Raw genomic sequence first — 26680 nt, forward strand, 5'->3', positions numbered from 1 at the left:
TTATAGCCTAGCAGCCTCAAAGCCTCAGTCACCCAGGGTCTCAGTGCTCAGGGACACTGTCAGTGGCACACAGCTCAAGTGAGTCCCTGACCTGGAGGCCTCTTCCCCTTCCCAACTCCCAGGCCAAGGAAGAGCAGCAGGACGACACTGTATACATGGGCAAAGTGACCTTCTCGTGTGCTGCTGGCCTTGGACAGCGACACCGGCTGGTGCTCACCCAGGAGCAGCTGCACCAGCTTCATGGTCGCCTCATCTCCTAAATGCTCCTTCCCTCGCTGTCCTCTTCTACACTCAGCCCTCCTGGTGCCGCTCTGCCTGACGCATAGCCACCAGGTAGCCCCCAGGTAGAACCGCCTGTGTAAAGCTGTTCCTGCCCTTTTCAGCTTCACTCCCACCTGTCAGTGCGCTGCCCCTGCCGCTTGACCTGGTTCCCCTATTTCCATTCCCTGACCTCTGCTGGAACTTGCTGTTCAATTGCTCCCTCCTTCCTGAGGAGCCTCAGGGGCCGTGGGGGGTAGGTAGGCTGAGATCCCACCACCGAAGGTCAAGTGAGGTCTCCCAGATTGAGGACTTCACCCCTTGATTAAAGTCACTTCTGCTTCAGTGTTCTCTGTGTGGTGTTGGGAGTGGGACTTGGGCCATTTGGCTCAGAGCAGGAGTGGAGGAGAAGGGATGCTGAGGAGGCTTTGGCTGGGTCACATTTGAAGGTCTCCCTCTGTAGTGACCAGTAGAATGCCGTGTTCCTCAAATTTGTGTGCAGTAAGTTTCTCGGAGCAAGGGGAAAAGGGCTAGCCCACGGGCTCAGCTCCTGAGTTCATTTGTGGAGTTAGGAGGCCAGGAGTATTTAGTCTCTGCCAGCAGGCCTGCCTCTGCTTTCTGGATCTTCCACTGCTCTTCAGGCCAGTGTTTGGAGCTGGGCTAATGGTGTGATCACCACCCCAGACAACTTTCTGATGCACTGGCACAGTCTCCCCATAAGATCTGGGGCCTCTCAGAGGGAACATTTACTAAGCAAGGGAAGACCAAAGCAACAGACTGGTAAGAAAGGATAGAAGTTGCAAAAGCTGCTCCCAAGTCCCACTACAAATTAGTATCACGTGGGGAGCTCCTTTGAAAAAATTTGCACATTTCTGGGCCTTGGCCCAGACCTACTGAAATCACTTCTAGATTTGGGGCCCGTTAGGCCAATGAGCAGTGCCCCGGCATTTTAGAGCTTAGCCCCAGTTTAGTTCAGTTGGCTGACTCCTTGATACTGTCTCTCTCTCTCTCTTTTTTTTTTTTTTGTCTGTGCTGTTTACCCGCGCCCCCTGCAGTGGAAGTGTGGCGTCCTAACCACTGGACTGCCAGGGAATTCCCTTGATACTCTCTTTTATTCCCTCCTTGGGGAAATCCTGCCCAGGCTGCCAGAGGTCTCTGATCCAATTGGAGGGAGAGACCCCTAGTGCTTAGGAGCAGCTGCAGCTAGGTCAGGCCCTCTGCTTGTGGGAAAGGAGCAAACAGGACAAGGAAGTTCCAGGTTGGGATCCCAGGGCACACGCTAGCACTGGGCGCATTCCCAATTGGTGCACCCTCTGGGAAGGTCGGTGGATTATGGTGTTTTGATACCTGCTCTGCACCTTAGCCTTTTTCAACTGGGGTTCCAAGAGAAAATGATTTGTGTGACTTTCCTCAATACTCTCAAGGATTACACATAGCTGATACCATTTGAGATGCATAGGATACAATTCTTTATATACCTAAGGGATACCTTAGGGTGTTAGGGCTTAATTCTTCCAGAATTGGTTGAGGAGGGTGGCTGTGTCTTGATATCAGAGAGTCTTTACCTCACCTCTCCAAATTGTCCTCCTCTAGTGCTGAGGAAGTTGCAGACCACACTGTTCTTTCCCTGGGATTGGATTGTGTTCCTGTCCTTTCTACCTAAGCTGCTGACCTCCCTTCCCATTGGTGGTTACCAAGGGCCCAAGATCCCAAGGGCCAAGACTGGGCAACTCCCGGGGGTACGAGAAGAGGACAGGGCTTTCTTGTTCTGTCCTTTTGCCTTGGTAGTGGTTTCTCACCATTACTGCTTTCCGAATACCATACTTATTTATTCAGTTGCCTGTTGGTATCTATCTCAAAGTCAGCATGTCTAAAACGGAAAGCATCTTTTGCATGTCCTGTATATGACAAGCCACAAACCAGGGTATCTGATGGCTTCTCCACTCTCCTTAGCTAATTTAGTTACCCAGTCTTGTTCAGTTTTTCCTTCATTACTGTCTCTCACATCTGTTCACTTTTTTCCACTCCCTCCACTGCTAACTTTGTGTATAATTTCTTGCTCTGGGTATTTCAGCAGTCTTTGAAATGGTCATCCTACCTCCGTTGCCTCTCTCACCCAATTCTCATGGATGCCCGAGAGACCTTTCCAAAATGCACACTGGGCTGTGTCATTCTCTGTTTAAATTCTGAAATGGTTCTTTCAAGTAGAATTTAAAAGTTAAACAAAATCCTGAAATGGTTCCTCCAAGTGTCTAGAATTTAAAATTTAAATTCACTAGAATGGCGCACGAGGCCATCCATGATTTGGATCCTGCCCACCTCTCCAGCCTCTCTTGTGCCTTATGGTCTAGGCTTAGTGAACCCCTGCAGTTTCTTTGCCACCATGTGATTGCTCAGGCCTCTTCCCACTGCCAGGAATGCCAGTTACCTCCTTCCTTCCTTTCTATCTCTCTGCCCCCACCCCACCCCACCCCATCTTAGCTGACAGCCTGTTCATTTATTAAGACAGTTCCGGCACTGCTACCTTAGGAAATCTCCAATCCCTGTAACCTCTTAGGTGCTTCTCTTCTGGAGCAGCAAAGAATATGAACCTTTTTTTTTTTCAGGTGTGCTTGGATTTAGTTGCTTTGTGACCTTGGCGAGGTTTCTAATTACTGGTCTGCTTTCTCAACTGCAAGATAGGAATAACAATACCTTAACAGGGCTGTGGTAAAGGCTAAATGAGAGAAAGCATGCAAGCCTAGCCCACAGCAGCCTTTCTTCTCTTCTTCAGTACACACCCCAATGGCATTGCTTTATACCAGTAAGTGTCTCTTTCCATTGTGATTGTGAGTTCACCCATCTGTCTCCTTCTTTAGCCAGACTGAGAGTTCCTTTAAGGTGTCGTTCATCTCTGCCTCCCCCAAAACACAGGAGAAGGGCACACGTTTGGGGAGCAGCACTGTGAGTTTCATTTTAGAAATGAGTTTGAGGTGCCTGTGAGAATGTCCAAGTGGATCCAACTGGATACAGAGCTCAGCAGAGAAGTCTGGATTGGAGATAAACTTTGGGGAATGAGTTGGGAGTGTGTCAGTGGTGGTTGAAGACATGATTGGGATGAGGTGTATTGTCTTAATTCAGGTTACTTAGAAAACTGAACCTGAGGCAAAGCTGCAGTGCTAGTGCTTTATTGGTAGATACAATCCCCAAGCAGTGAGGGTGAGGAAAGCTAGGCAGGAAAAGAGAAGAAAACACAAGGTTTGTTTTAATGAGTGGGCCACTGCTTCACAAATACACAACCGGCCACTTCTCCATGTGTGATGTCTCTGGATAGACTATACAGAAATGCTACGTTTGGGTTGATGGAGGGATGGAGAGAGCAAATTCACCTCCTCTCTCTTCTGTCTCCTGTCCTTCGTTGCTCCAAGTTTGCCCTGTTGGGTGTTTGCTCCCCTTCACTTGTTGGGATTGTGTTAGTTGACCACCAGAAAAGCCAGATGCCATGCCCTGCAGCATGGCGTATCATCCAAGTCCTGAAGTGTGAGGTGAACAGAAGGGCACTGGCCTATAGGACTTGGTCAAGACAGAGTAAGCAGCTAGAGGTCTGGGAATCAGGTGAGGCTGCAGATCACCTGAGGAGAGAGTATAGGGCAGGAGGAGGGCGGAGCCCTGGGCAGTTCTGAGAGTTAAAGAACCCACAGCAGAGCCCCAGGGATCATCACTGGAGCAGAGGCCCCCAGAGGAAGAGTCACAGGGCCAAGGAAGAGAGAGATTTGGGGGAGGTAATTGATAGTTTCATGTATTGCTCAGTGGTCAAATGGGCCTGAGTTCAGAAAGAAAGTGGCATCTGATTCTGAGGTGCCTGGTGAGCTGGTCAGAGCTCCCTCTATTGGTGGAAGAGAGGGAAAAGCAACTGGGTTGTGGTGGCGAGAAAGGGGAGAGAGCAGCACGTGTGCACTACCGTTTCCCGATATTCAGTGGTGGAAGTTGGGTGGCCAGGGGATGGCAGATGGCTGACGCATCATTGCCTGTAGATGATAATGGGAGCTGCTCATGGAGCCCAGGAGATTTCTGGAAACGGATAGGATGTGGTGGTGGGGAGGGAGGCCTAGTGAGGCGCTGTGTGTACCAAGGATGGTGCATAGCATGGGAACAGTCTCCTTTGATCCATCTACACCCAGAACTGTCAGTTGTGATACAAGAACACAGTCTCAATTTTGTCTCCTAGGAGCCCCTCTCTTTTTGGGGTTCTTGGGCAGATTTCCAGGGTCAACATCACCTTCCCCAGCCTGGAGACAACTTTGTGAAGTAAGTATAAGGCTAATATCCCAGCTCTTACACTTACAAGCTGTATGAACTTGGGGAAATTGCTTAACTTCTCAATCTCAGTTTCTGTATCTATAATAGGCTAATAGCACCGTCCTCAGGTGGTATTTTTTCCTCAGGTAATCTTCAGGGAAAGGTCAAATGAGAAATCATGTTTGACACAGGTACTCAATAAGAAATGATACTGGGGGAGGATGATATTGAACAAATGAAAAGGAAATAAAATGCAAGCAGCCACATTCCCAAGACATACACGTGTGACACAAATAATCATATTTTGGTCTCCAAAGGACAGGCAATCCTCAGTGCCCCAGTTTTTGGCTTGTTTTCATGGGCGGTTACCATCCTATTTTCTACCATCCAGGCACTGTTTCCTCCTACTGTTAGCAGGCCAAGGCTGGGGAAGAGTCAAATGTTCGTGGCACTCCTACCTCACCCCAGTTTGAATTTACCTTCGTGGTTCCCATTTTCTGTGCTGTCGCGGAGCGGGAAGCAGGAGTGGGTGCAATACAGAAACCCGAGTCTCTGCTGGCTAATCCTAGGAAATGTGCAAGGCCCCAGAGCCAGTTCTGCCCTACTCAGCCTTGGAGCTGAAAGTGAGCCAGGACCCTGTGTGCTCTACAGCTCCACGTGCCCAACTGGGGAAGCTTCATAGCACTAAATACCTTGAACCCTGTCAAGTAGGCCCAGAACACCTAGAGAACACGGAATCTGAGGGTGAGCAGCTTCTCCTGCCTCCCTGTGGACGTTAAACTCCATGTAGCCCTCTCCTCCTGTATGTATATCGAGAAGCATGTCCATTCACCCAGGCTTCCTTCATCTCTACCACATGTGGCAACGGAAACAGGCAGTGCTGCTCCCAGGGACAGACAGCCTCTTGCTCAGGGGGGTAGCCTGGGATGTTTGGCCTCCATTTCTCTCCAGAAGGCTGGGGAGTTCGGGGGTGAGACCTGGACATCTCGCTCGAATAACTGGTGTTAGAGTAAATATACGTCTGTCACCCTGTGTTTTGTTACTTTTTATTGTGGGAAATTTTAACATACAAATGAAGAGAGTAGAGTGTAATGAATCTCCATGTGCCCATATTCATTGTTTCATGATCCATCTTGTTTCCTCTGTGTAGCTCTTCTTCACTCTCCTCTACCCCCAGATTATTTTGAAGCAAATCCCAGACATTATTTCATCCAAAAGTATTTTAGTATCCCTAAAAGATAGAGCACTTAAGAAAACTACAATACCATTATTGCACCTAAAAAAAAAAAAATTCATCAAATATCCTGTGTTCAAATTTCCCTGATTGTCTTATAAATGTTTTGTATTATAGTATGTGTATTCGGGTAAGGTTCAAGAAAAAGATACATACTACAAATAGTTGTCTTTTGAGTTCCATATTCTAAATTATCATTAGTGCATCAATACAACATATACTTTATATGCATGTATCTTAAACTTCATTTTCAGTGTGTCAGCAATTCAAATATAGCTTATGTTATCCTGAGAATACAAAGAACACAACGTGGAGGAAGATTGAGAACAGAGGTTCCCAGTACATAGTCACTAGTGATTGTAGAGATTTTCCTTTTAGTGTTTTCTATGTAAAACATTAATTTAAAGATGTCCTGCCATGGCTCTGCAAGAATAGATTTGCCAGAGGGGGAGTACAATGAAAAAAAAATGGACCCAGGGTTGTTAGGAGATAAAAGATGGAAGTCAAGGAGAGAGAATATATTTTGAAACTAAATATAAGGATTTCCTTCATTCCGAGTGTAAGCATCTGTCTTAGCTTGGGCTGCTATAACAGAATACCATAAACTGGGTCACTTATCAACAACCAAAATTGATTTCTCAGTTCTGGAGGCTGGAAGTCTGAGATCAGGGTGTCAGCACGGTCAGGTTCTGGAGAGAGTGCTGTTTTGGTTGCAGGCAGCTGACTTCTTCATATCCTCACATGGCAGAAAGAGAATAAGCTAGTTCTCTGGACTTTTATGAGGATATTAATCCCATTGGCGAGGGCTCCACCTTTTTGACCTAATTACCTCCCAAAGCTTTTACTTGGAAAAATATATCACATTGGGGATTAGATTTCAACATATGAATTTTGGGGGACACGCATTCAGTCCATAACAGCATCCAAATTGGTGTTGAGGAAAGAAATTATATCCTCTTGCTTTTGCCTCAGATTACCCATTAATATACCAAATATATAGTGCCCATCACCGGAGAAGGAGCACTCCCAGCATTGTATATGGAAAGGCTGGGCAGTGGGAAAGGAAAGTGATGGGAGAGCAGCTTGCTTTTGAGATACTCTAGGTAATGGGTATCAAACCCTTCACTTTGGGAAGTCTGTCAAATAGCTGAAGCAGTGACTCTCCAACTTTAGAAATGATGGTAGATGTAACAAATTTATATGAAGATTTGAAAGGATTGAAAAAATGTTTATGGAAAGGGGTCAGATAGATACCCAGGCAGTAAGGGAACGTGGGTATTGAACAAGAGTTATGTGCTTTCAACCTCTGCTCCACAGGTCAGGTTCAAAATTCTAAACCCTTTGACTTCAAATATGGGGCACATACCAAGTAAAGCTTTTCTTCAAATGCAGCAACTGGATGGAGCTATAAGAAAATAAACACTTCCATAGAATGTAACTTAGAACAGCCCTTTGAACTTCCTTCATTCAAGCCACACCAAACTGGCCAAAGATGTTGCACTTTTCAACAAACAGAATAGTGGAGGTGCCACAGACAACCCTTTTATCATAGGAAGAGACATGTAAACGTGCAAGAGAGTGATGGAGCTGCAGTCAGCACTGGATGCAGTGAGAAGAGTATAGAACAGTGACTGGAAAAGATGACTTTCTCCATCCCTATCCCTGTCAAAATTCTGGATTTATAAACACTGAGGACAGTCTTATCCATTTTCAGAGAATTGGCTTAGTGGAGAAGGAAGTGGCAAGATTTTTTTGTCCCCTGAAATTGCTAAATAGGACTTTACAAAGAGGCACATGAGGGTCATGAGATGACTCTGAAATAAGCTGAGGAACTTGAAAGGTGAATTTTACAGACGTTAGAGGTCATTTCTCCCTGGCTTGCTGAGCCCTTCAGAATCAGCCATGAGTGTGGTATGACCCACTATTCCCATCTTGTTAATCATGGCTGCACAACAACAAAGGGAATGGCATAAACCAGCTTCCCCATGAAATGGGGAAGCTAAGAAAAAGATTGCCCAGTAATTTTAGTTCTGGGGGAGGGAGGTATTTCCAACTTCTCAAAGATTTGTGCCCCCCAGGGTAATTTGTTTTCTGTTTAATTTTTAATATTTTATTCCTGGTATTAATAGGTTAAGAAAGAACTTTCCCAAGTACTGATTGATAGATAATGTTTATAAGCAGCACACAAAATGTTCAGTTTCACAAATAATAACATTCATTGATCCCTTTAAATGCAATTTCAAAATCTGTGTATCCTGAACGGCAGGAAGTTGAGCAAGTGATTTCTGTAGCTATATTTGATTTTAGTCAAGGACACTTTTCCACAATGAACAAGTACTAACAAATATTAATAAAACACTATGCCAAATGCTTATTGGGCTGTCAGCTTTTTAAGCAATGCCATTCCAGCTACTACTGAAAGCATTTATTTTAGAAGCTTTAATCTGATCTGGGAAAATGGGTTCTCCTCCAACTTGACAAATAGTATGTATAAGCCCCAAAGCTTTTAAATAAAAAAAAGCCTTCCAACCCTGAAGCATTCATGTGAAACTTAGTTTCTCAAAATAAAAAATCACTCGATATCTGAAGAAAATATTAAAACAAGTTATCTCTTGAGACAGATAAACATTCTTACAAAAGAGAAACACACATTAATTCACTATCCTTAATAATCTGTTAGATTACTGTTGTCTAGAAATGAGAATACATGAAACACATTTTCACTTATCATAGGGTCCAAGGTGACATTTAGATTTCACATATTAAACAGTTACAGTATAGCCTACAATGGCACAAAGACACGTAATACTTCATTCAGATAGTCAAAAGTCAGAAGGAGCTACATGATTTGCAAGATACTTTAACTTTTGTGTGGTCATTAAAACCCAATAAGTAATTTGAGTATGGTATTATAAAGGCAGGCAATTAAAATCTCAAATATCACTCTAAAATCAAAGACATGAAAATCTTGTGTTTCTTTATCTTTTATTTACATGGTTAGGTATCAGGACCTTACTGTAGAAAATATTGTTACTATTTATGGTTGCCCCAGAAAATAATGAAGCTTCAGGAATTTAAAATTATAAAAGAAGCTTCAGTTCTTCATTCATAGTAAGCAAGACTTTAACCTCAGCAAACTTCCTGGGATCCTTTCAAATAGAGAAGATATCTGAGACTTCCCTGGTGGTCCAGTGGGTAAGACTCCACTGCTCCCAATGCAGGGGGCCCGGATTCAATCCCTGGTCAGGGAACTAGATCCCACATGCATGCCGCAACTAAGAGTCCACATGCTGCAACTAAGAGTCCGCAGGCCACAACTAAAGATCCTGCACGCAGCAACGAAGATCCCACATGCCTCAACTAAGACCCGGAGCAGCCTAAATAAATAAATAAATATTAAAAAAAAAAAAAGATATCTTCAATTTGTACTTGACCTTGTCTTCCAATTGATGTTTCCTTGACTCATTTCAGTGATGAACTCTATGACAAGGTCTTCAAGAATATCCACTGGCTTAGTATAAGGATTCTAACCATCCCCAAACCCATACATCATTCTTGTAATTCTTTAGAAAAAAGTTTCTTTTACCAGGTCTACCTACCGCACCTCCTCCTCTTTCTTCATTTTCTTTCTCAAAGGTGGGGTTTTCTTCCCTATCTTCTCAAGGGCATTTTTATTCTTCAAGTATGTCCTTGATGTCCTGCCAGTGCTATTTCAGACTTGGACTCAGTTGGATGGCTGGGGTGCCAGGTTTGGAACAGAGCTGGGTGCAGTGCCAAGGTCTCCCCAAGTCATTACTCAATGACTGGAGCTGGTGTCATGACAGCAGCAGGAGAATCCCACCCTAAAGGGAAATCTGCATCACTGCTTCCATGGTTAGATTTGGATGGGTGGTGGGATGACATGATTGCTGAGGCCAATCTTGGAGGATGGAGGGAGAATAGTGACTTTGCTTCTAGGTGGAGTTGGGAGTAAACTTAGGCCTCCAATCCCTGTAGTCCTGGGAAACGTCATCTTTTGGTCATAATGTTCCCATTATTTAACTTGATGATCTGTCCTTCCTTGAAGCCCAGATTCAACTTGGGATGAGCAGCCATTTCCTGAGATTCTTAGGATATCTCAGATACCTGCTTTACACACCTGAAGTGATTTTTGCAAAGGGATATTAAAGTCAAAGGCATCACCCTGATCTATGAAGCAAATGCCAATGAAAGCACTATGTACAGTGTCATCCTGGAGCTAGATTGCAAAATAGAACCTGGAATCTGTCACTGTCTCCTCAGCCAGGATATTGTTCTACTGGTGCCTGAGCAAAGAGTTCCCCTGATATTTTATACTCGAGTTGATATAGGCAGTCTTTCCTTTTAAAGTGAACAGTCTAAGCAGACTGACCTGAATTCCAGCCTGTAGCCACCATTGGAGACCTGGGGCAGAATCTGGTAGACATTGACATCCAGCTTCATGCGTAGGACAAGGCTTGTACTTTGGGCCACTGTCTTGGCCCTGCTCTCCATGCGTATTGTTTCCTTTAATCCCTAGATTCTTTTTTGCTTGCTTTTTCCTTATAATTTATTTGTTGAAGGAACAATTTCTCTGAGTCTGTTTTTTTAATGCATCCTCATGGTGTTAATAGGTTCCTCTACCTTTCATATTTCCTATAAATTATTAGTTAGATTTAGAGCAGTGATTCTCCAAGTATGGTCCCCTGACCAACAACATTAGCATCACCTGGAGACTTGTAGGAGATGCTAAATCCTACCCACCCAGAGAGGCTGGCTGTCAAGGTCACCATCTTGGTGAGGCCTAGCATCCCATTTTTGTGAAGTCACCCATTGAAGTAGAAAGGTAAAACAACTGGAGTGGGAAGGGGTGAAAGGGGTGGGCAAGGTAGTGGCTGGTCTACCACTAGGTAGGTATTTCTAGGCTTTTTTTCTAACAATGACAATTTTGACTTTTTTTGCATAATGTCAGAGCAAATGGCTTATGGTTAAACAGTTAATTTAGCTGATTAAATGTACTTTGAAAACTATATGATTACTGGTTCAATGTTCCCTGCCTTTCTTGGAGAAGTGAGGGGACAAATATTCACTCTCCCTCAATGCTTATGCCATCAAATCTTGACACTTTCTAGAAGACAAGGTAGCTCAGATATGGCAGACCCTCCTCTGGAGTTTTAGGTCACCTTTGTACTTGGCAGCCAGGGGCACCTGGTTTTGAAATATCCTTGGCTGGATCCTTCATCTGCAGCAACAGCTTGTCAATTTCCTATAAAGAGTAAAAGCCAGTCCTGTTTTGTCAGGAGCCATCCTTCTGATCTTAGTGGAAAGGGTCAGCCTAGGACTGGCCATCCTGGCAGGCAGTCAGTACCTAATTAAACAGTTGAGGAAGGACCAATAGGTGGAACTACACTTTCATGAACTCAACCTGCCTACTAAGTTGTGAAGTCAAACTTTGTTTTCCAAAGCCCCAGTGAACAGTATCTAAGAAAAATTACTTTAAACCCATCTTTATACTCCTTTGTAAAAAAAAACAAACAAAGGATAAGCTGTATGCATTAAACACTCATAGACTTGAACCCCAAAGGAGAATGGATTTTACTGTATATAAATATTATTTTATTATTTCTAACATATGCTATTTTATTTATTTACTTATTATTGAAGTATAGTCCATTTACAATATTAGTTTCAAGTGTACAACATAATGATTCAATACTTTTATAGATTATACTCCATTTAACGTGTATACATTTTTAAAGGTTAATTTATTATTATTATTTTAAAAATCTATTTTATTTTATTTTTGGCTGTGTTGGGTCTTCGTTACTGCGCGCGGGCTTTCTCTAGTTGGGGCGAGCGGGGGCTACTCTTTGTTGCGGTGCGCAGGCTTCTCATTGCAGTGGCTTCCCTTGTTGTGGAGCATGAGCTCTAGGCACGTGGGCTTCAGTAGTTGTGGCGCGCGGGCTCAGTAGTTGTGGCTTGCAGGCTCTAGAGCGCAGGCTCAGTAGTTGTGGTGCATGGGCTTAGTTGCTTCGCAACATGTGGGATCTTCCCGGACCAGGGCTCGAACCCATGTCCCCTGCATTGGCAGGCGGATTCTTAACCACTGCGCCACCCAGGAAGCCCTAAAGTTAATTCTTTTTTTTGGCTGTGTTGGGTCTTCTTCGTTTCTGTGCGAGGGCTTTCTCTAGTTGCGGCAAGCGGGGGCCACTCTTCATCATGGTGCGCGGGCCTCTCACTGTCCCGGCCTCTCTTGTTGCGGAGCACAGCCTCCAGACGCGCAGGCTCAGTAGTTGTGACTCATGGGCCTAGTTGCTCCGTGGCATGTGGGATCTTCCCAGACCAGGGCTCGAACCCATGTCCCCTGCATTGGCAGGCAGATTCTCAACCACTGCGCCACCAGGGAAGCCCCCTACAGTTAATTTAAAAAGAAAAGGAGCACTTAGGTTAACAGAATGATAAAACATGATCACAGCTTGTTAAAGAGAATTTTCCTACATATTAATACAATGATATTGGAAATTCAGTTTTCAGTGGAAAAATATCCTAACTTTCTATTTTGGAAGTAAGTAGTTGGGCTCCTGTTTTAAATGAAGATATGTCTGAAAAAGAAACATGCCCACTGACCTAGGGTCAGTGGGGGGACAGAGTGAAGAAGGATGCAGAGACTGGAACATACTTATGCATTCTACTCTTGATAGACATTTGGGTTGATTCCATGTTTGAGCACCTACAAACAATGCTATGTAAACATCCTTGTTCATGTGCCCTGGTACACACATACTCAAGTGAAATTGCTTGGTCATTCAGTATGTATATTTTCATCTTTATTAAACATTGCCACATTGTTTTTGCAGAGTGGCTGTATTGGTTTACACCCTCACCAGCAGGGTGAGTTCCCTTGGTTGGATTCAAGTGCACCCCCTTTGGGAGTGGGGGGAGATAAGTCTTGGAAAAAATGAGGAAGCCAGGCAGGGGAGGGCCTTGGGTGCCAATCCAAGGAGTTCAGACTTTATTTGACTCTGTTGATTCTGGAACAGGGAACAAAATGCAAAAATTAGGTTTTAGGAAGGTGAGTCTTTAAAGCTCTCAACTGGTTTGTCTTTCGGGGAAGAGTGGTGATGGTGGTGGAGTTGGCTCAGGCCAGCAGCAGAATGCAAGCTCACAAGAGAGAGGAGAAAATTTGTGGGGAGAAGGTAAAAGAGGGGAACTGAGCAAATGCCAGGGGGCAGAGACCCAGAGTGTCCCAGATCTACCAACTTTGTCTTTGATCTAATTAGACTATGGCACACTGCTACAACGCCTCTGGAAAACACTGTGGTGTTATTTAACAAAGATGAAGATGCACGTACCCAATGACCAAGAAGTCCCCCAAATTTACCAAAACAAACAGGCAAACAAAATCACCCCAAAAGAAGGGATTTCAAGAAGGAAAGAATTGCCAACAATGTCAAATGTACAGAGAGATCCATCAAGAAAAGACCTGAAAAGCATCCACAGACTTTTGCAATTAGGAGTCTGATGATGAGCTTTGCTAGAGAAATGTTTGTGGCACCATGGGGGCAGCAGTCAGAACACAGTGGCTTGAGAGGAGAGTAGGTAGTAGCAAAAGGAGACCGAGTATAGAACATGCTATCAGGATGGTTGGATGAGCACAGACTCAGCACACAGAAATATTTAGTATGTGAGAAAGGTAGTATTTTGAACCAGTGGGGACAGGGTACAAAGTCTGACAAATGGCGATGTAACACTTGGGAAAAATAATAAAGTTAAATCCTTATCTTATAGCATATACCAAATTAAAGTCCAGAAAAAACAAAACCAGAAAAGAACTAGAAGAAAATATAGGTGTACATAAACTTGGGGATAGTTAAAGCATTTCTGAGATTGACAACAAACCTAGAAACCTTAAAGAAAAATATGGGTAAATTTGACTTCCTTAAAATTCACACACACACACACACACACACACACACACACAAACTAAACACTTCTGTAAGGAAAAGAAGAAAAAGACCATAAACAAGAATGAATGACAAATGACAAACACAGAAAAATATTTACAATATATGGTAAAGAATTCCTATAAATAAATAAGGAAAGGGAAATACACCAATATAAACATGGATATGAATGTCAATTCACACACACAAAAAATGCAGTTGCATTAGGGCTGGAGAGAGGCACAGGCAGTGCTCCAGCCAGCTCTCAGTGGACACTGGACACAAGGAGGAAAGCATTTTGCTGCCAGGGCAGTTCCCTTCCTATGTCCTCCATCAGGAAGGATCCTCAGCCTTCAAACCTGTTCCCTTTGTGCATCCTGGAGGGAAGGCTACCTATCCCATATCTTCTTATTCCCTCCCCAATCCAGGATAAAGCTCACCTTCAAATACCTCTATGAAGTCAAAAACAAAAATTAGAAGCTAAAATAATCTGAAGTAAATGTCCAAATGGTTTAGACAAAACCTGGGTGTGTAGAAACCAAAGGGTTTCACTTGAATGCTTGACAGTAATGTCCCCATTGGTCTTCCCACCTGTGCTACAGTCTACTCTGATGCCAATTACTCCATTCTTGTACAAAGTCCCATTCCACATTCCTTTGAGTTAGACACATTTGCTGATGTTTATTCCTCTCTCTAGAATGGCGCAGCCTATCTTACAGGCCCAAACCTTTTTCTCCCCAAATTTGCCCTGTGCCAGGGAAACCGCATCCATGTTCCCAGGATATACTGTGTTCTTCCACCTCTCAGTTCTTCATTTATGTGGCTCCTTCCCTCTGCCTCAAATGCTCTTAGAAGGCAAGAAATGACCATTTGTGGAATGAATTAATTCTCCAAACACATGTAGTTTCTCTTTTACTGAATGCCTTCCTCTCTTTGTACTTCTTTAGGGGCCTCACACTCTTCTGCTTGTGAATTTGTCTAATTTCTGGCCTGCTGGAAACTCCCTGAGGCAAAAGTCTGTCTGTCTTCTGGCCTAGGCTGTCCTGGTCTGCCTGAGCCTGAGGGGTTTCCTTGGTCACTGGACTTTTCAGTGCTTAAACCAGGAAAGTCTCAGGCAAACTGGGATGAGTTGGTCATCATAGTCTTGCTAGTCTTTCATTCCTTGGATTGTGAAGAGAACTAGGATGTACAGTTAATGCGATGGCTCAGCCATGGCCTCCAGAACATTTTCCACTGTCTCCTGCAGGCAGGACTAGGTCCAAGAGTGTGGCTTTTCCATTGAGGGAAAACTCCACATGATCTAGGAATAAAGTAAGACTTTAAACCAGGAGATACATTTCGTACGTGAAAGGGAAGTAAACCCTGAAATACAGGTCTGAAGACACAGAAAATCCACAGAAGGGCCTGTGGAATAAGAGGAGTGGAGTTCATTTTTCAATGGAGCTTCCAGCCCCTCCTCTTCCTCCAATTTCTATGAGTCCATGGGCAAGTATTGTATTCTCTGAACCTGAGTTTCTATGTCTACAAGGTTGGGGATGAAAATGCTGTGCTGGCAGAACCATTGAGGAAGTTAAATAAGGGAAGGTATGTGTAGTACCAAGCCCAGTGCTTGGTTCCTGGAGATGCCGAAACTGCCAGAGACTTCCCAGCATGCTTCCTGCCCCCTCCCTGCGCTGGTGCCTGGCCTCCCACTCCCACTTGCTTCTTTTCTTTTCACTTCTCATTCACTGTCTCTCCTTTCTCTCCTCTCTCCAAACTTCCTATTTTCCACTTATTGCTCCCTCATCTTATGTTTCCTACTTACGAAGAAGGAAGTAATAAAGTGAGGGCAAAAATCAGCATAAAACCTAGAAAAATCAGAAAGTATGCAACATTTTTCTTGCAGGGTTTGGTTTGTTCTTTGGTTTTCCGTTTCTGTATCCTTCTCTGAAAAGTCAGGAATTGGGGTTTGCAGAGCTGGAGTGGCAGTGGGATGTGGAACATTCCCCTTAATCTCAGGCTTATGGAGAGAAGAGGCAAAAGGTCTGACATCCTTCCCGAGGATTGCCTATTTTAAGAAGCTGATTCTCCCTGAGTAAATGCCTCGGCTGGCCCTGTTGTGCTTGGACAAGCTAAACCAGCAAATAATAAGCCTCCCTAGGACATGCTGATTAGATAAGCCAATGAGAATCATGGAAGACACAGACAGTAGATTAAAAAACATAAAATGAACGTTACTTTTACAGTGTCTATGAATAGACAAAGACCTTTTGATTCTAAAATAGATGGTTGGTGAAGCAATAGTGGAGGGGCTATCTTAATAGCAGAGGTAGAAAAAGGAGCAGCGAGTGGGTTCCAAATGCAAGGTCCACCTTAAAGATATTGGATTCAAGGGCCCAGGAGCAACAGGCCACTGCACTGGGGGTGAGTAGAGTGAATTTTAAATATATGGAGTTACAGCTTGGTTGTAGGTTTTGGTTTGGGGATGTGAGTGAAAGAACTGAGTAGTATAGGCAGGAATCCCCAGCCCACCGAGGGTCACGTGAGAACATTATTGCTTTTTGCTAAAGGTCCGTGCAAGACTTAGAGAGCAAAGATAAGAGACAATCTAATTGTTTAAATTAATCTATAACTATTCCAACACGGTAAAGGACAAGTAAGAGAATGACCAGTTTGTTCTATAGTAGTGTTGCTTTTCTGTGCTCCCATCTCTGCCTTCAGAGAAGGAATCATGTATGCGTGTGTGCATCTGTACAGTGTCAGACTTCTACAGTGAGGGGCTGAGAATAGTTATATTCTCTGCATGGAGGTCTAACTACCCCTCTTCAATCCATGCTTTTCAGCCATGGAAGTCACAGAGGTTGGTCCTGTGCCTACTTCACGCTTCTTCCAGTTCAGTAATGATTATTTATAGCATCTTTTTGGAGGCGCCTAAGAATCCAGGAAACATGGGACTTGTACAAAAATCCCCACTTCAGTTAAGCTTTCAGGCCTGAGGGAGGCGCCCTTTTATGAAGGACCCGCTTCTCGGGCTCTTGAGGGAGTAAGAGGGAGGGATGCATGAGAGGCCGGGGGAGGGGGGGCGAGTCCACATCTGTCTCCCTAGATGGAACAGGCTGCATAGTACTGTATCAGGACCCCTGAAGATCAGATGGCTTTCTAAAGAAAGTGTCACCCAGCCCTTGGTGACATTCTGACTCAGAAACCCAGAGACCTTGGCTCTGTGGGCTTTTGTCCCTGAGAAAGTATGTTTTACTCTCTCTCTAAGCAGGCATCCTGGAATTTGGAACTGAGCTGTCAGCTCATGAGCTGAGGGATTACCTCAGGAGTACCCTAAAGACCCACCAAGTATGATCTTTCTCCCTCTCACCCCCCAACTTATTTTGGATGGACCAGTCTAAGGAGAGACATCTTTCCCCATCAATTGCAGGCACTCAGTAAGTGGTTTGTTGCTTGACTGAATGCTTGCCCACTATCCTTTCAGTCAAGTTCATTTTCCCAGAGAGGCAGTAATCAAGTACTTAAACTTAATAATGGAGCCACTCAAACATCTCTTTTACCTCCCAACAGAGATGGAGGCCATGCCAACAAAGGAGATAACTTCAGCATGAGCGATGTCATAACAAGAATCAGACAGTAGAGTGTGTTCTCCAATGTTATCACTCCCCAAACCAGAATCAACTGGTCTTGGGTTTCCTTTTCTCAACCTTCATTGTAGAAAAGATTGCTCCTTGAGCTACTTGAGATATACTTCCCTATCTAAAGAACTGGGCTCTGTGCTTCTATTGATTTATTATCTCAAAAGTACATGATTAGGATGATTTTATATAACCTTGAGGACAGGAGCCCTTTAAGATTCTCTTAATAAAAAATGAATTCAGCTTGGTTTGAGGCCTAATAAGGCACTGCAATACTCACTTCTGGTATAACAGGTCGTAAACTAGGTCTGACTCACCCTCCTCCTGTGTTTTAGCCTTCCTCTCCTTAATCCAGTACAAGAACAGCCCTAACAGAGAAATAGAAAATGACCATCCACACCTCCTTCATCTCTGCCTCTTTTACCTTAAGTCTGGGCAACCTGCAACATCATTTTATTTTATTTTATTTTATTTTATTTTTTTAAACAACTTTATTGGAGTATAATTGCTTTACAATGGTGTGTTAGTTTCTGCTTTATAACAAAGTGAATCAGCTATACATATACATATATCCCCATATGTCTTCCCTCTTGCATCTCCCTCCCACCCTCCCTATCCCACCCCTCTAGGTGGTCACAAAGCACCGAGCTGATCTCCCTGTGCTATGCGGCTGCTTCCCACTAGCTATCTGTTTTACATTTGGTAGTATATGAGTCCATGCCACTCTCTCACTTCGTCCCAGCTTACCCTTCCCCCTCCCCGTATCCTCAAGTCCATTCTCTAGTAGGTCTGCATCTTTATTCCCATCTTGCCCCTAGGTTCTTCATGACCATTTTTTTGTTGTTTTTTAGATTCCATATATATATATGTTAGCATACGGTATTTGTTTTTCTCTTTCTGACTTACTTCACTCTGTATGACAGACTCTAGGTCCATCCACCTCACTACAAATAACTCAATTTCGTTTCTTTTTATGGCTGAGTAATATTCCACTGTATATATGTGCCACATCTTCTTTATCCATTCATCTGTTGATGGGCACTTAGGTTGCTTCCATGTCCTGGCTATTGTAAATAGAGCTGCAATGAACATTGTGGTACATGACTCTTTTTGAATTATGGTTTTCTCGGGGTATATGCCCAGTAGTGGGATTGCTGGGTCGTATGGTAGTTCTATTTTTAGTTTTTTAAGGAACCTCCATACAGTTCTCCATAGTGGCTGTATCAATTTACATTCCCACCAACAGTGCAAGAGGGTTCCCCTTTCTCCACACCCTCTCCAGCGTTTATGGTTTGTAGATTTTTTCATGATGGCCATTCTGACTGGTGTGAGAACAACATCATTTTATATCAGACTTCCTAGAACACAGGCTCTCTCTTTAGGAAGAGTCATTTCAACTCAACCAGGTCTTGTTGCTCACCTGCTCTGTGCTAGGTACTGTATAAGCACACTAATGGCCCGGTGCTGCTTCCTATGGGGTAAGCCCTCTTGGTCAGCAGCCATTTCAGTGCCCACTGTGTACATATAAGGCACTTTGCTAGGCTGTGGGGGCAGTATGAGGATAAATAGCACATGGGACCTGCCTTCAGGGAACTCACAATCTTGGGGGAGATGCAAGATACATGCATTTCAATTAACAACTGAAAATAATACTGTGTAACTATTCCATTGAATAAGCATGACTCAGCAGATAAAATCAGAAAGTAACTTGATTTCTGCCTCTTGTTGCTTTTTAAAATTTATTCTGTAGGTCTAGATCTTGCTCTGCCACTGGATGAAATTTAGACAAGTCACATGATTGTTTTGGTCACCCTTGGTCTCAGTCTTATTTCAGTAATGATAATGTCCATGCCAATAATAACCCAAACTTCAGTTTCAACTTAAAGCTGAGGCCTCTTCCCAATCCCAGCTTGGTGTTGTTGAAGAAGAGAAGCCTATGGTAGTTGGTGGTCTGGATGGGGAATCTGCTCTTCCTCACTTATTTAGCTACCAGGGGTCTGCAACCCCTTCAGCGTTGTTGCCTGGGGAAGGAGAAGAGGCAAGAGGATAGGAAATTCTCTCTACACATTTGTGATCTCCAGCCTCACCAGGCTCCTCAGAGGAAAGTGATGGTTCTTTTACACATCCCTGGTCTGGCCCCTCTGTGATTCCCCTCAAAGACCAAGCTTTTCCAGCCCCCTCAAAATCTACCCCCAACATTCTTCATGGAGAAAGTCTATGTGGTCTGGCAGGAATTTCCTCTACTTCTGCCCCCACCCGTCACCTCTTCCCTTCCATTTTCTTCCCTGTCTTGGATGAAGCTGCCCTCCTCCCATGGTCCTGGCTCAGCCTGTCACCTCTGCTCTGTGCCATGAATCCCCCAAGAGCCAGTCAGCGGAACAGGGTAAACTGGCATGGAAAAATGCCAGGATTTGGAGACCGAGTCCTTTTTTCGATAGGACCATTCTTTGTTGTGGCTCATTCAATACAGCTCCTCATAATTAATCTCTGCATTTAACATAACTCCGATCAAAATTTTAAAAATGACTATTTTTATTATTAAAATTATTTAATTGCTTTTTGTGATAAAATGTACCTAATATAAAGTTTACCATTTTAACCATTTTTGAGTGTACAATTCAGTGGCGTTAAGTAAATTCACTTTGTTGCACAATCATTACCACCATCCATCTCCAGAACTTTTTCATCATCTCCAGCAGAAACTCTGTACCCATTAAACACTAACTCCCCATTTCTCCTTCCTTCTAGCCTCAGGTAATCACCATTCTGCTTTCTGTTTGTACGAATTTGGCTATTCTAGGTATCTCCTATAAGTGGAATCATACAAGTATTTGTCCTTTTGTGACTAGCTTATTTCACTTAGCTTAATGTCTTCAAGTTTCATCCATGTTTTAGCATGTGTCAGACTTTCCTTCCTTTTTAAGGCTGAATAGTATTCCCTTGTATGGGTAAGCCACACTTTGTTTATACATTCACCTATCAATAAACGTTTGGGTTGTCTCCACCTTTTGGTTGCTGTGAATAATGCTGCTACAAACAATGGCATACAAGTATCTATTTGAGTCCCTGCTTTCAACTTTTTGGACATATACCCCAATTTGTTTAATTGTTTTTGACTAGAGAATACATCCCTATGATGGACAATATAAAAGGTACAAGAGGTTATACAGTAGCCCTTGAGTTCCTGCCTCTCACTTTCCCTCCCAGGAATCATCACTGTTACCAGTTTCTTGTGACTTCATCCCTGGAGAGACTGTGCACCTATAGGCACACCCCACACACAAATGGTGACAAACCACAAGCATTCCTCTACACTTTGTTTTTTTTCCATTTAACAACATTTCTAAAAGGTCATTCCATAGCACTGTTCAAAGAATATCCTCATTGTATTTAAAATCTTTGTGATTTTTCAATGAAAGACAAAACTTATTTTATCAGTCCCCTATTGATAGACTTTCATGTTATTTCCAATGTTTTGCTGTCATGAACAATGCTGTAATAATAACAGCCGGCATTTACTGAGCACTTACTATGTGCCAGGCTCTCTTTAACATCCTTTCCATGCATTATATCAATTAATTCCCGTGATAACCCTCTGACATAAGTGCAGGAAGGTGAGTAACTGCCTCAAACCACATATGTGTCTTTGTCCACAGGTGGGAGTGTATCTGTGAGATAAATTTCTACACAGGAATAGCTGCTACCCAAAGGTATGTGCATTTTCAGGTGTTATGAATATTGCCGAAGTGGTGCCGTAGAGCCTGTACCCATCTGCCATCTGTCCAACTGCTGTGTGGAAGAGGGCCCATTTCCTTCCACTCTTGCTGTTGTGAAACCTTTTGATATTTGCCAATCTGAAGGTGAAAAATGATATTTCATTGTGGCTCTAATTTGCCTATTTTTCTTTTTTTTAAGTGAGTAAGGTTGAGCATCTTTTCAAATGTTTAAAGGCAACTTGTTTTACTAGTGGGGCTTTAAAAACTTGATAAAATGATTCCACTGTTGACCTAGAAGCCTGGATTCCTTTATATTTTAATTTTATTTATGTATTTTTGAAAAGGTAATATAGTAACAAGATTCAAAATTCAATAGGAGCAAAAAGGTATAGAGTAGCCAGTCCTGCTTCCACGTCTCTTGTTAGTTGCCCAATTCCTATCCCCAAATGCAATCAGGTTCCATTTCTCCTACCTGCTCCCATGGTCATAACTCAGACCATGCCATTGCCCTGCGCTACTCCATGTCTGAAATATTAAGTTCAAACATCCCACTCTGACCCCCACCACTGTCCTCTCAACTCCACACAGCACCTGACCTTCAACCTCACCACAGCTCCTCTCATCATGTAACACGTGCCCCTTCCTTTCCTGTCCGGGTGAGATTCTCAGCCCCTCCAGAGCTTCATTGTGCCACAGCCTCCAGCCACCCCTGCCTGGAAATCCTTTCTTTCTATTTCATAGCACCTCACTCAGAGTTGGTCAGCCCATGGGATCACTCATTTAAAAATCTTGAGCAGAGTAACCATATAACTTACTGCCCAGACTGCATGCCTTTTGAGAATGAAAGAGGGAACTGCTGATAATGAAGCCAAGACAACAGGGCACCTGGTGATTGTCCAAGGCAACCTGGGCTGCAAGTTCAACCGCAGTATTAAGGGACAATCACATTTGATTTCAGAGCAGAGATAAATGTGCTGAGTCCAACAAATGATTAGATTTCTGCCTTTGTCTGCTGCCCAGACTTCTCCTCTAAGTGTCATCTTTGAAATAGTGCATTTCCCCGACACTATTTTCTTAAAAAAATCTATCCTTTGGAATACCAGTTTTGGTCCCTGCACTCAAGGTTGTAAGGAACATGAGTTTCTAAAACTCTCCATCTATATTTTGAACCCTCATTTTTAAAAGGTGCTGACATTTAATCCCTGTCTGTTCTGAGTGTCCCTCGTGGTTTCCATTTTGGGGTCGGAGTGGGGTGCACTGCAGGGTTCTAGACTCTTAGGGGCCTACATAGGTCCTTACACTTGATGTCATTTGTTCTTGTTCCATATAGTCCTTGTTCACTGGTGCCTGCAGGTCATTGCGGAGCTCAGAGTCCCCCTCCATGTTTCCATGCAGCCTTGAATGAGGGGCAGGGGACAGCCTTGATCTTTCTCATGAACATCCTCTCCTACACTTCAGTCTGGGTTAGCCAGGAGTCTTTTCTCTTCCTCTAAGGGAAGAGGCTCATTTTGTCTCTGCTTCCTGCTTTCATACACGCTCCCTGAGGCAAAACATGGAATAGTCTGGCTATTTTGGGGAAAGAAAAGGAGGCAAAGAAACTATCAGGCTGGAGGAGGCATTGGCGCATCTGAGGAGTGGCTTTACAGGGTATCTTAGGTTGGCCCAGGTGGCCAGAGCATTGTCCCCTGGCTCAGGAAGTGCAGCCTGGGGGAGGGGAGGGGTGGCCTTCCTCTGGGTCCCTCTTGGGGTCTGAGAGATGAATTCCTAGGTACCCACAGTTCTTCTGTGGTCTCAGTGATTTCCAATCATGTTTGCCAAATGATGGCTCCACTGGCGGTTTTGTCAAGGGCCAAACTTAAGTAAGGGGGCTGCCATCCAGTAAAGCCTCATTCTTCCCTAGGAAATACATCATCCGCAGAGTCCCTAACACGGTTAGCTTTCACCAGTGTCCGACCAGGACCTCCAGAGGGCAACAGAGAGCAGGTGCAGAGGAGAGAGAAGGACTGGTTGAGAGCCTGCAGGGGGATCTTGGTTCCTGGAGAAGTAACAATGACTGCTTCATTCCTGCAAGCTGCCAGGAATGCCACTCCCCACTCCCCAGAATACACAGGTCGTGAGCTTCCTAGGAGTATAATAATTATAATAATATTCATAGTTAATACTAATTATTTCCTGTGGCCCAGACATTGACCTAAGTTTTTTTTTTTTAATTAATTAATTAATTTTATTTATTTATTTTTGCCTGCGTTGGGTCTTCTTTGCTGCGTGCGGACTTTCTCTAGTTGCGGAGAGCGGGGCTACTCTTCGTTGCAGTGCATGGGCTTCCCATTGTGGTGGCTTCTCTTGTTGCCGAGCACGGGCTCTAGGTGCACGGGCTTCAGTATTTGTGGCTCGCGGGCTCTAGCGTGCAGGCTCAGTAGTTGTGGCGCACAGGCTTAGCTGCTCCGCGGCATGTGGGATCTTCCTGGACCAGGGCTCGAACCCGTGTCCCTTGCATTGGCAGGTGGATTCTTAACCACTGCGCCACCAGGGAAGCCCTGACCTAAGATTTTATATACATTGATTCAATCAGTTCTCATAACAACCCTTGAGGCAGATATAATTCTTATTCTCATTTTTCAGCTTCATTTTCAGAGGAATATGAAGGAAAAAAACGATAGGTAAGTTGCCCAAGATCCCACAGTTAGTGGAGCCAGGATTTGAACCCAACCATTTATGAGCCTCTATTCTAGACATCAGGGATAAATCCATGAACAAGACAAAATCCCTGCCATATTAAAGGAACAGACAATAAATGAATAAACAAACACAAAATATGATTTTGGGTAGAAACGTCATATAGACAAGGAAGGCAGAATTAAGGACTAGAGAGGGGCATTTTAGATGGGCTGGTCAGGGAGACCTCTCTTGGGTAGATGGCATTTGGTCAGAGAGCTGAATACACAAGGGAGCAAGTCATGCTGAAGGTTAGGGAAACAGTAAGTGCAAAGGTTCCGAGTAGGAATGAGCTTGGGGTGTTAGAGGAACAGCAGGACATGCAGTGTGGCTGGTGGAGAGTGAGCTAAGGTCTCTGATGTTGCTGGCCACAGGCCACAGCAGTGATCAGGGGGTAGATGGAGATGTGCAAGGCCAGGACCCAGCCACTGCCTAACCTGAGCCTGGCCTTTTGGGTATCTCAGCTTCCCTTTAAGATACCATCTTTTTTTTTCCCCTCCTGTGCAGACTTGACACCATCACAGTATGTTCCCTCCTTGACCCTGGATACAGTTCAAAAGCAGCTAAAGTTGACAAGAATCTGGGGCAGCCAGTCTTGTACCACCTGCCAAAGCTTGGCACAAACAATCTGAGAGCCAAATAATATACATACTGGAGTGAGTCTTGCCCAGCTCATGGAGAATTTCTTATGGATAAAAGTTCTAGATAGGCCTGCTGGGGCCTTGAAATGTGTCCTTATTCCCACCAACACAAGAACCTGAACCTTGCAGACCTCTCCAGGGTAGGAGGCTTGTTCTCTCTTCATACTGTGCCCCCCATGCCAGGACCCTGTGTCAAACCTGTTTAAACCCTGCCATATGTTAAACTCAGGTGGAGTTCAGATGGCATCTGGCCAGGAGATGGAAGGGGGTCTGTCCCTGCGAGTAGCCACCTCTCTCCACCAGGTCTCTAAAGGAAATGGAAGCACAGAGCTCAGAAACTGCGAATTACTAAGAATCTTTGCCCCTCCTTCTTCCTTGTAGAGCCCAGACCAAGATGGGCCCATGTAGAATGCTCTTTTGGCCTGGGTTAGAGACAGCCTAGAGCCTAGACCAGAGGGGGCTGAGCTGTCTAATCCAGGACTTCTCAACCTCAGCGCCATCGCCAGTTGGGGCCGGCTAATTCTTTGCTGTGGGGGGTGTCTCATGTAGGATGTTAGCAGCATCCCTGGCCTCTACCCGCTAGAGGCCAGAAGTACTCTCCTCTCAGTGTGACAACCAAAAATGTCTCCAGATATTGCCAAATGTCCCCTGGGTGGGGGATACCTCTGACTGAGAACCACTGGGTCCAACTTTTCCCTTTCCCCTAAGTGTGGATCTCCACTGTTACCACTCTGGTGATAAGGAAGGACTGAAAGCCTCCAATTTATCCCAGAGCTTAAAGCCAGCTGGGTGAACCAGTCTCCTTGGAAGTAACATGGAGAGAGGCCAGCGGGAAGGGAGAGGAGAGAAAGGGGATGGCCAGATCTTCTCTTAACAGTTTTTGGCTCACAAAACTCAATCATGGGGAAGGGCAGGGATGGTGTTGGCCACAGGCATCATGGGGCTAGGTCTCCCTCCCCCTCCCCATCCTGTCGGTCTGTCTGTCTCTCCCTCTCACACACACCCACGTGCACACACACACACACACACACACACACACACACACCCCTCTGCCACTCTGTGTATTGGCTTTGTTCTCTCCCCCTGCAGACAGGCTTTCTTCAGAGATGAAAGGGAGTTCAGTGCTGGAGGAGAAGGTTAATGGGTGGGCTGATCTAGAACAAGAGATTGGCAGGGCAGGAGCCAGAGGTTATGGTATCACTGAGGGAGGAGTGAAGGGATTCATCATGGGGCCCAGACCAGAACAGGGAGTAAATGAAGCCACGAGGGGCTGGTGGAGAGGGGAGGAGAGGAAGATGTTTGAAGATTTGAGGTCTTCTTTGTATTGAGAAGCAGGAAGGAGGAGAGTCAGAGATTAAGAAGTTGTTTGCTAAGAGTTTGGTTTTTTTCCAGAGAAATAGACTCATAGAATCACAGGATGTTAGAGCTTGAAGGAAACTTAGAGACCGTTTAGTCCAATCAACTCCATGCTGGCTCTCTCATTAGTTCACCAGCATTGGAATTTGAGAGTGATCCTTGTTCCCAGTCTTTCTCTCTATGCTTGGAATCAAATGAGAAATAAGATACAGGGGTCAAACCGCTAGAGATTAAAATAACTTCATAACAGATAAAGCTGATTGGAGAATATGGTTTAGAAAGTACAACCACAATCAGGCTTCCTAACTCTTTCCCCAAGAACCAAACTTATCTTTCCAGCACTGGAAGACTCTGTACCTGCAGGACAAGAACCTGCCCTGGGAAGTTTACTGCGAAGAGGGGAGGAGAGGAGGGCAGCTTGGGCCTTCTCTGGTGCAGGCAGTTCTCAGAAGGATCTGAGTCATGGCACGTGCCCATTTTATTCTCCCAAATTCATCAAGCACATGAGCCACTCCTCATCCACTAAGCAAGAGTAAGTAAGAGAGGTGAGTGGAGAGTACTTTTCTCAAAGCTCCAGAAAGGACAGAAGCTCCTACTTTGTAGGGAAGAGTAAAGTGCTTGGAGGGAGAAAGATGAATTCCCCTAAACAAGCCACCATTTATTAAGTGCCAATTCTGCTTCAAGGATACTGAAGCCCAAAGAGGTGAAGTATTATCTCAAGGTCACACAGCTTTGGGGACAGAATAAGGTTCTCCAGATTCCTAATGCCAAGGCTTCGCCATTTCACACTTCTAATCACAGAAAGTCAGATTCATCCAGGGTCATCAGCATAATAGTAAAAATAATCTCCTACTCCATCATTTAGGAGGTCTTCTCACCCGTTCCTCCATCACCACCACTGCCTCCACCACCTCCATCTACATCT

General features: G+C 44.3%; 2 protein-coding genes across 22 annotated transcripts in view; both read left to right on the top strand.

Moving 5' to 3' along the window:
• The window catches only part of DCTN1 (dynactin subunit 1), a 30194-nt gene extending 29591 nt beyond the window's left edge, over nucleotides 1-603 (top strand). For all 14 annotated transcript variants that reach the window (XM_082356556.1, XM_082356549.1, XM_082356547.1 and 11 more), the window contains one exon: nucleotides 123-603. In XM_082356556.1, coding sequence (XP_082212682.1) covers nucleotides 123-260 — 138 coding nt within the window. In that variant the 3' untranslated portion in view covers nucleotides 261-603. The remainder of the gene's footprint in view (nucleotides 1-122) is intronic.
• A 124-nt stretch (nucleotides 604-727) lies between these two features.
• The window catches only part of SLC4A5 (solute carrier family 4 member 5), a 145857-nt gene continuing 119904 nt past the window's right edge, over nucleotides 728-26680 (top strand). For 6 of the 8 annotated variants that reach the window (XR_014234722.1, XM_082356562.1, XM_082356560.1 and 3 more), the window contains exon 1: nucleotides 728-21037. The gene's annotated coding sequence lies outside the window, so the exon portion shown is untranslated. Of the gene's footprint in view, nucleotides 21038-25415; nucleotides 26288-26680 lie in introns of those variants that run through there. The other 2 variants (XM_082356558.1, XM_082356559.1) reach the window with 2 other exon arrangements.

Source organism: Balaenoptera borealis (genome assembly GCF_965194805.1).
Source record: "Balaenoptera borealis genome assembly, chromosome: 15".
Lineage (NCBI taxonomy): Eukaryota > Metazoa > Chordata > Mammalia > Artiodactyla > Balaenopteridae > Balaenoptera > Balaenoptera borealis.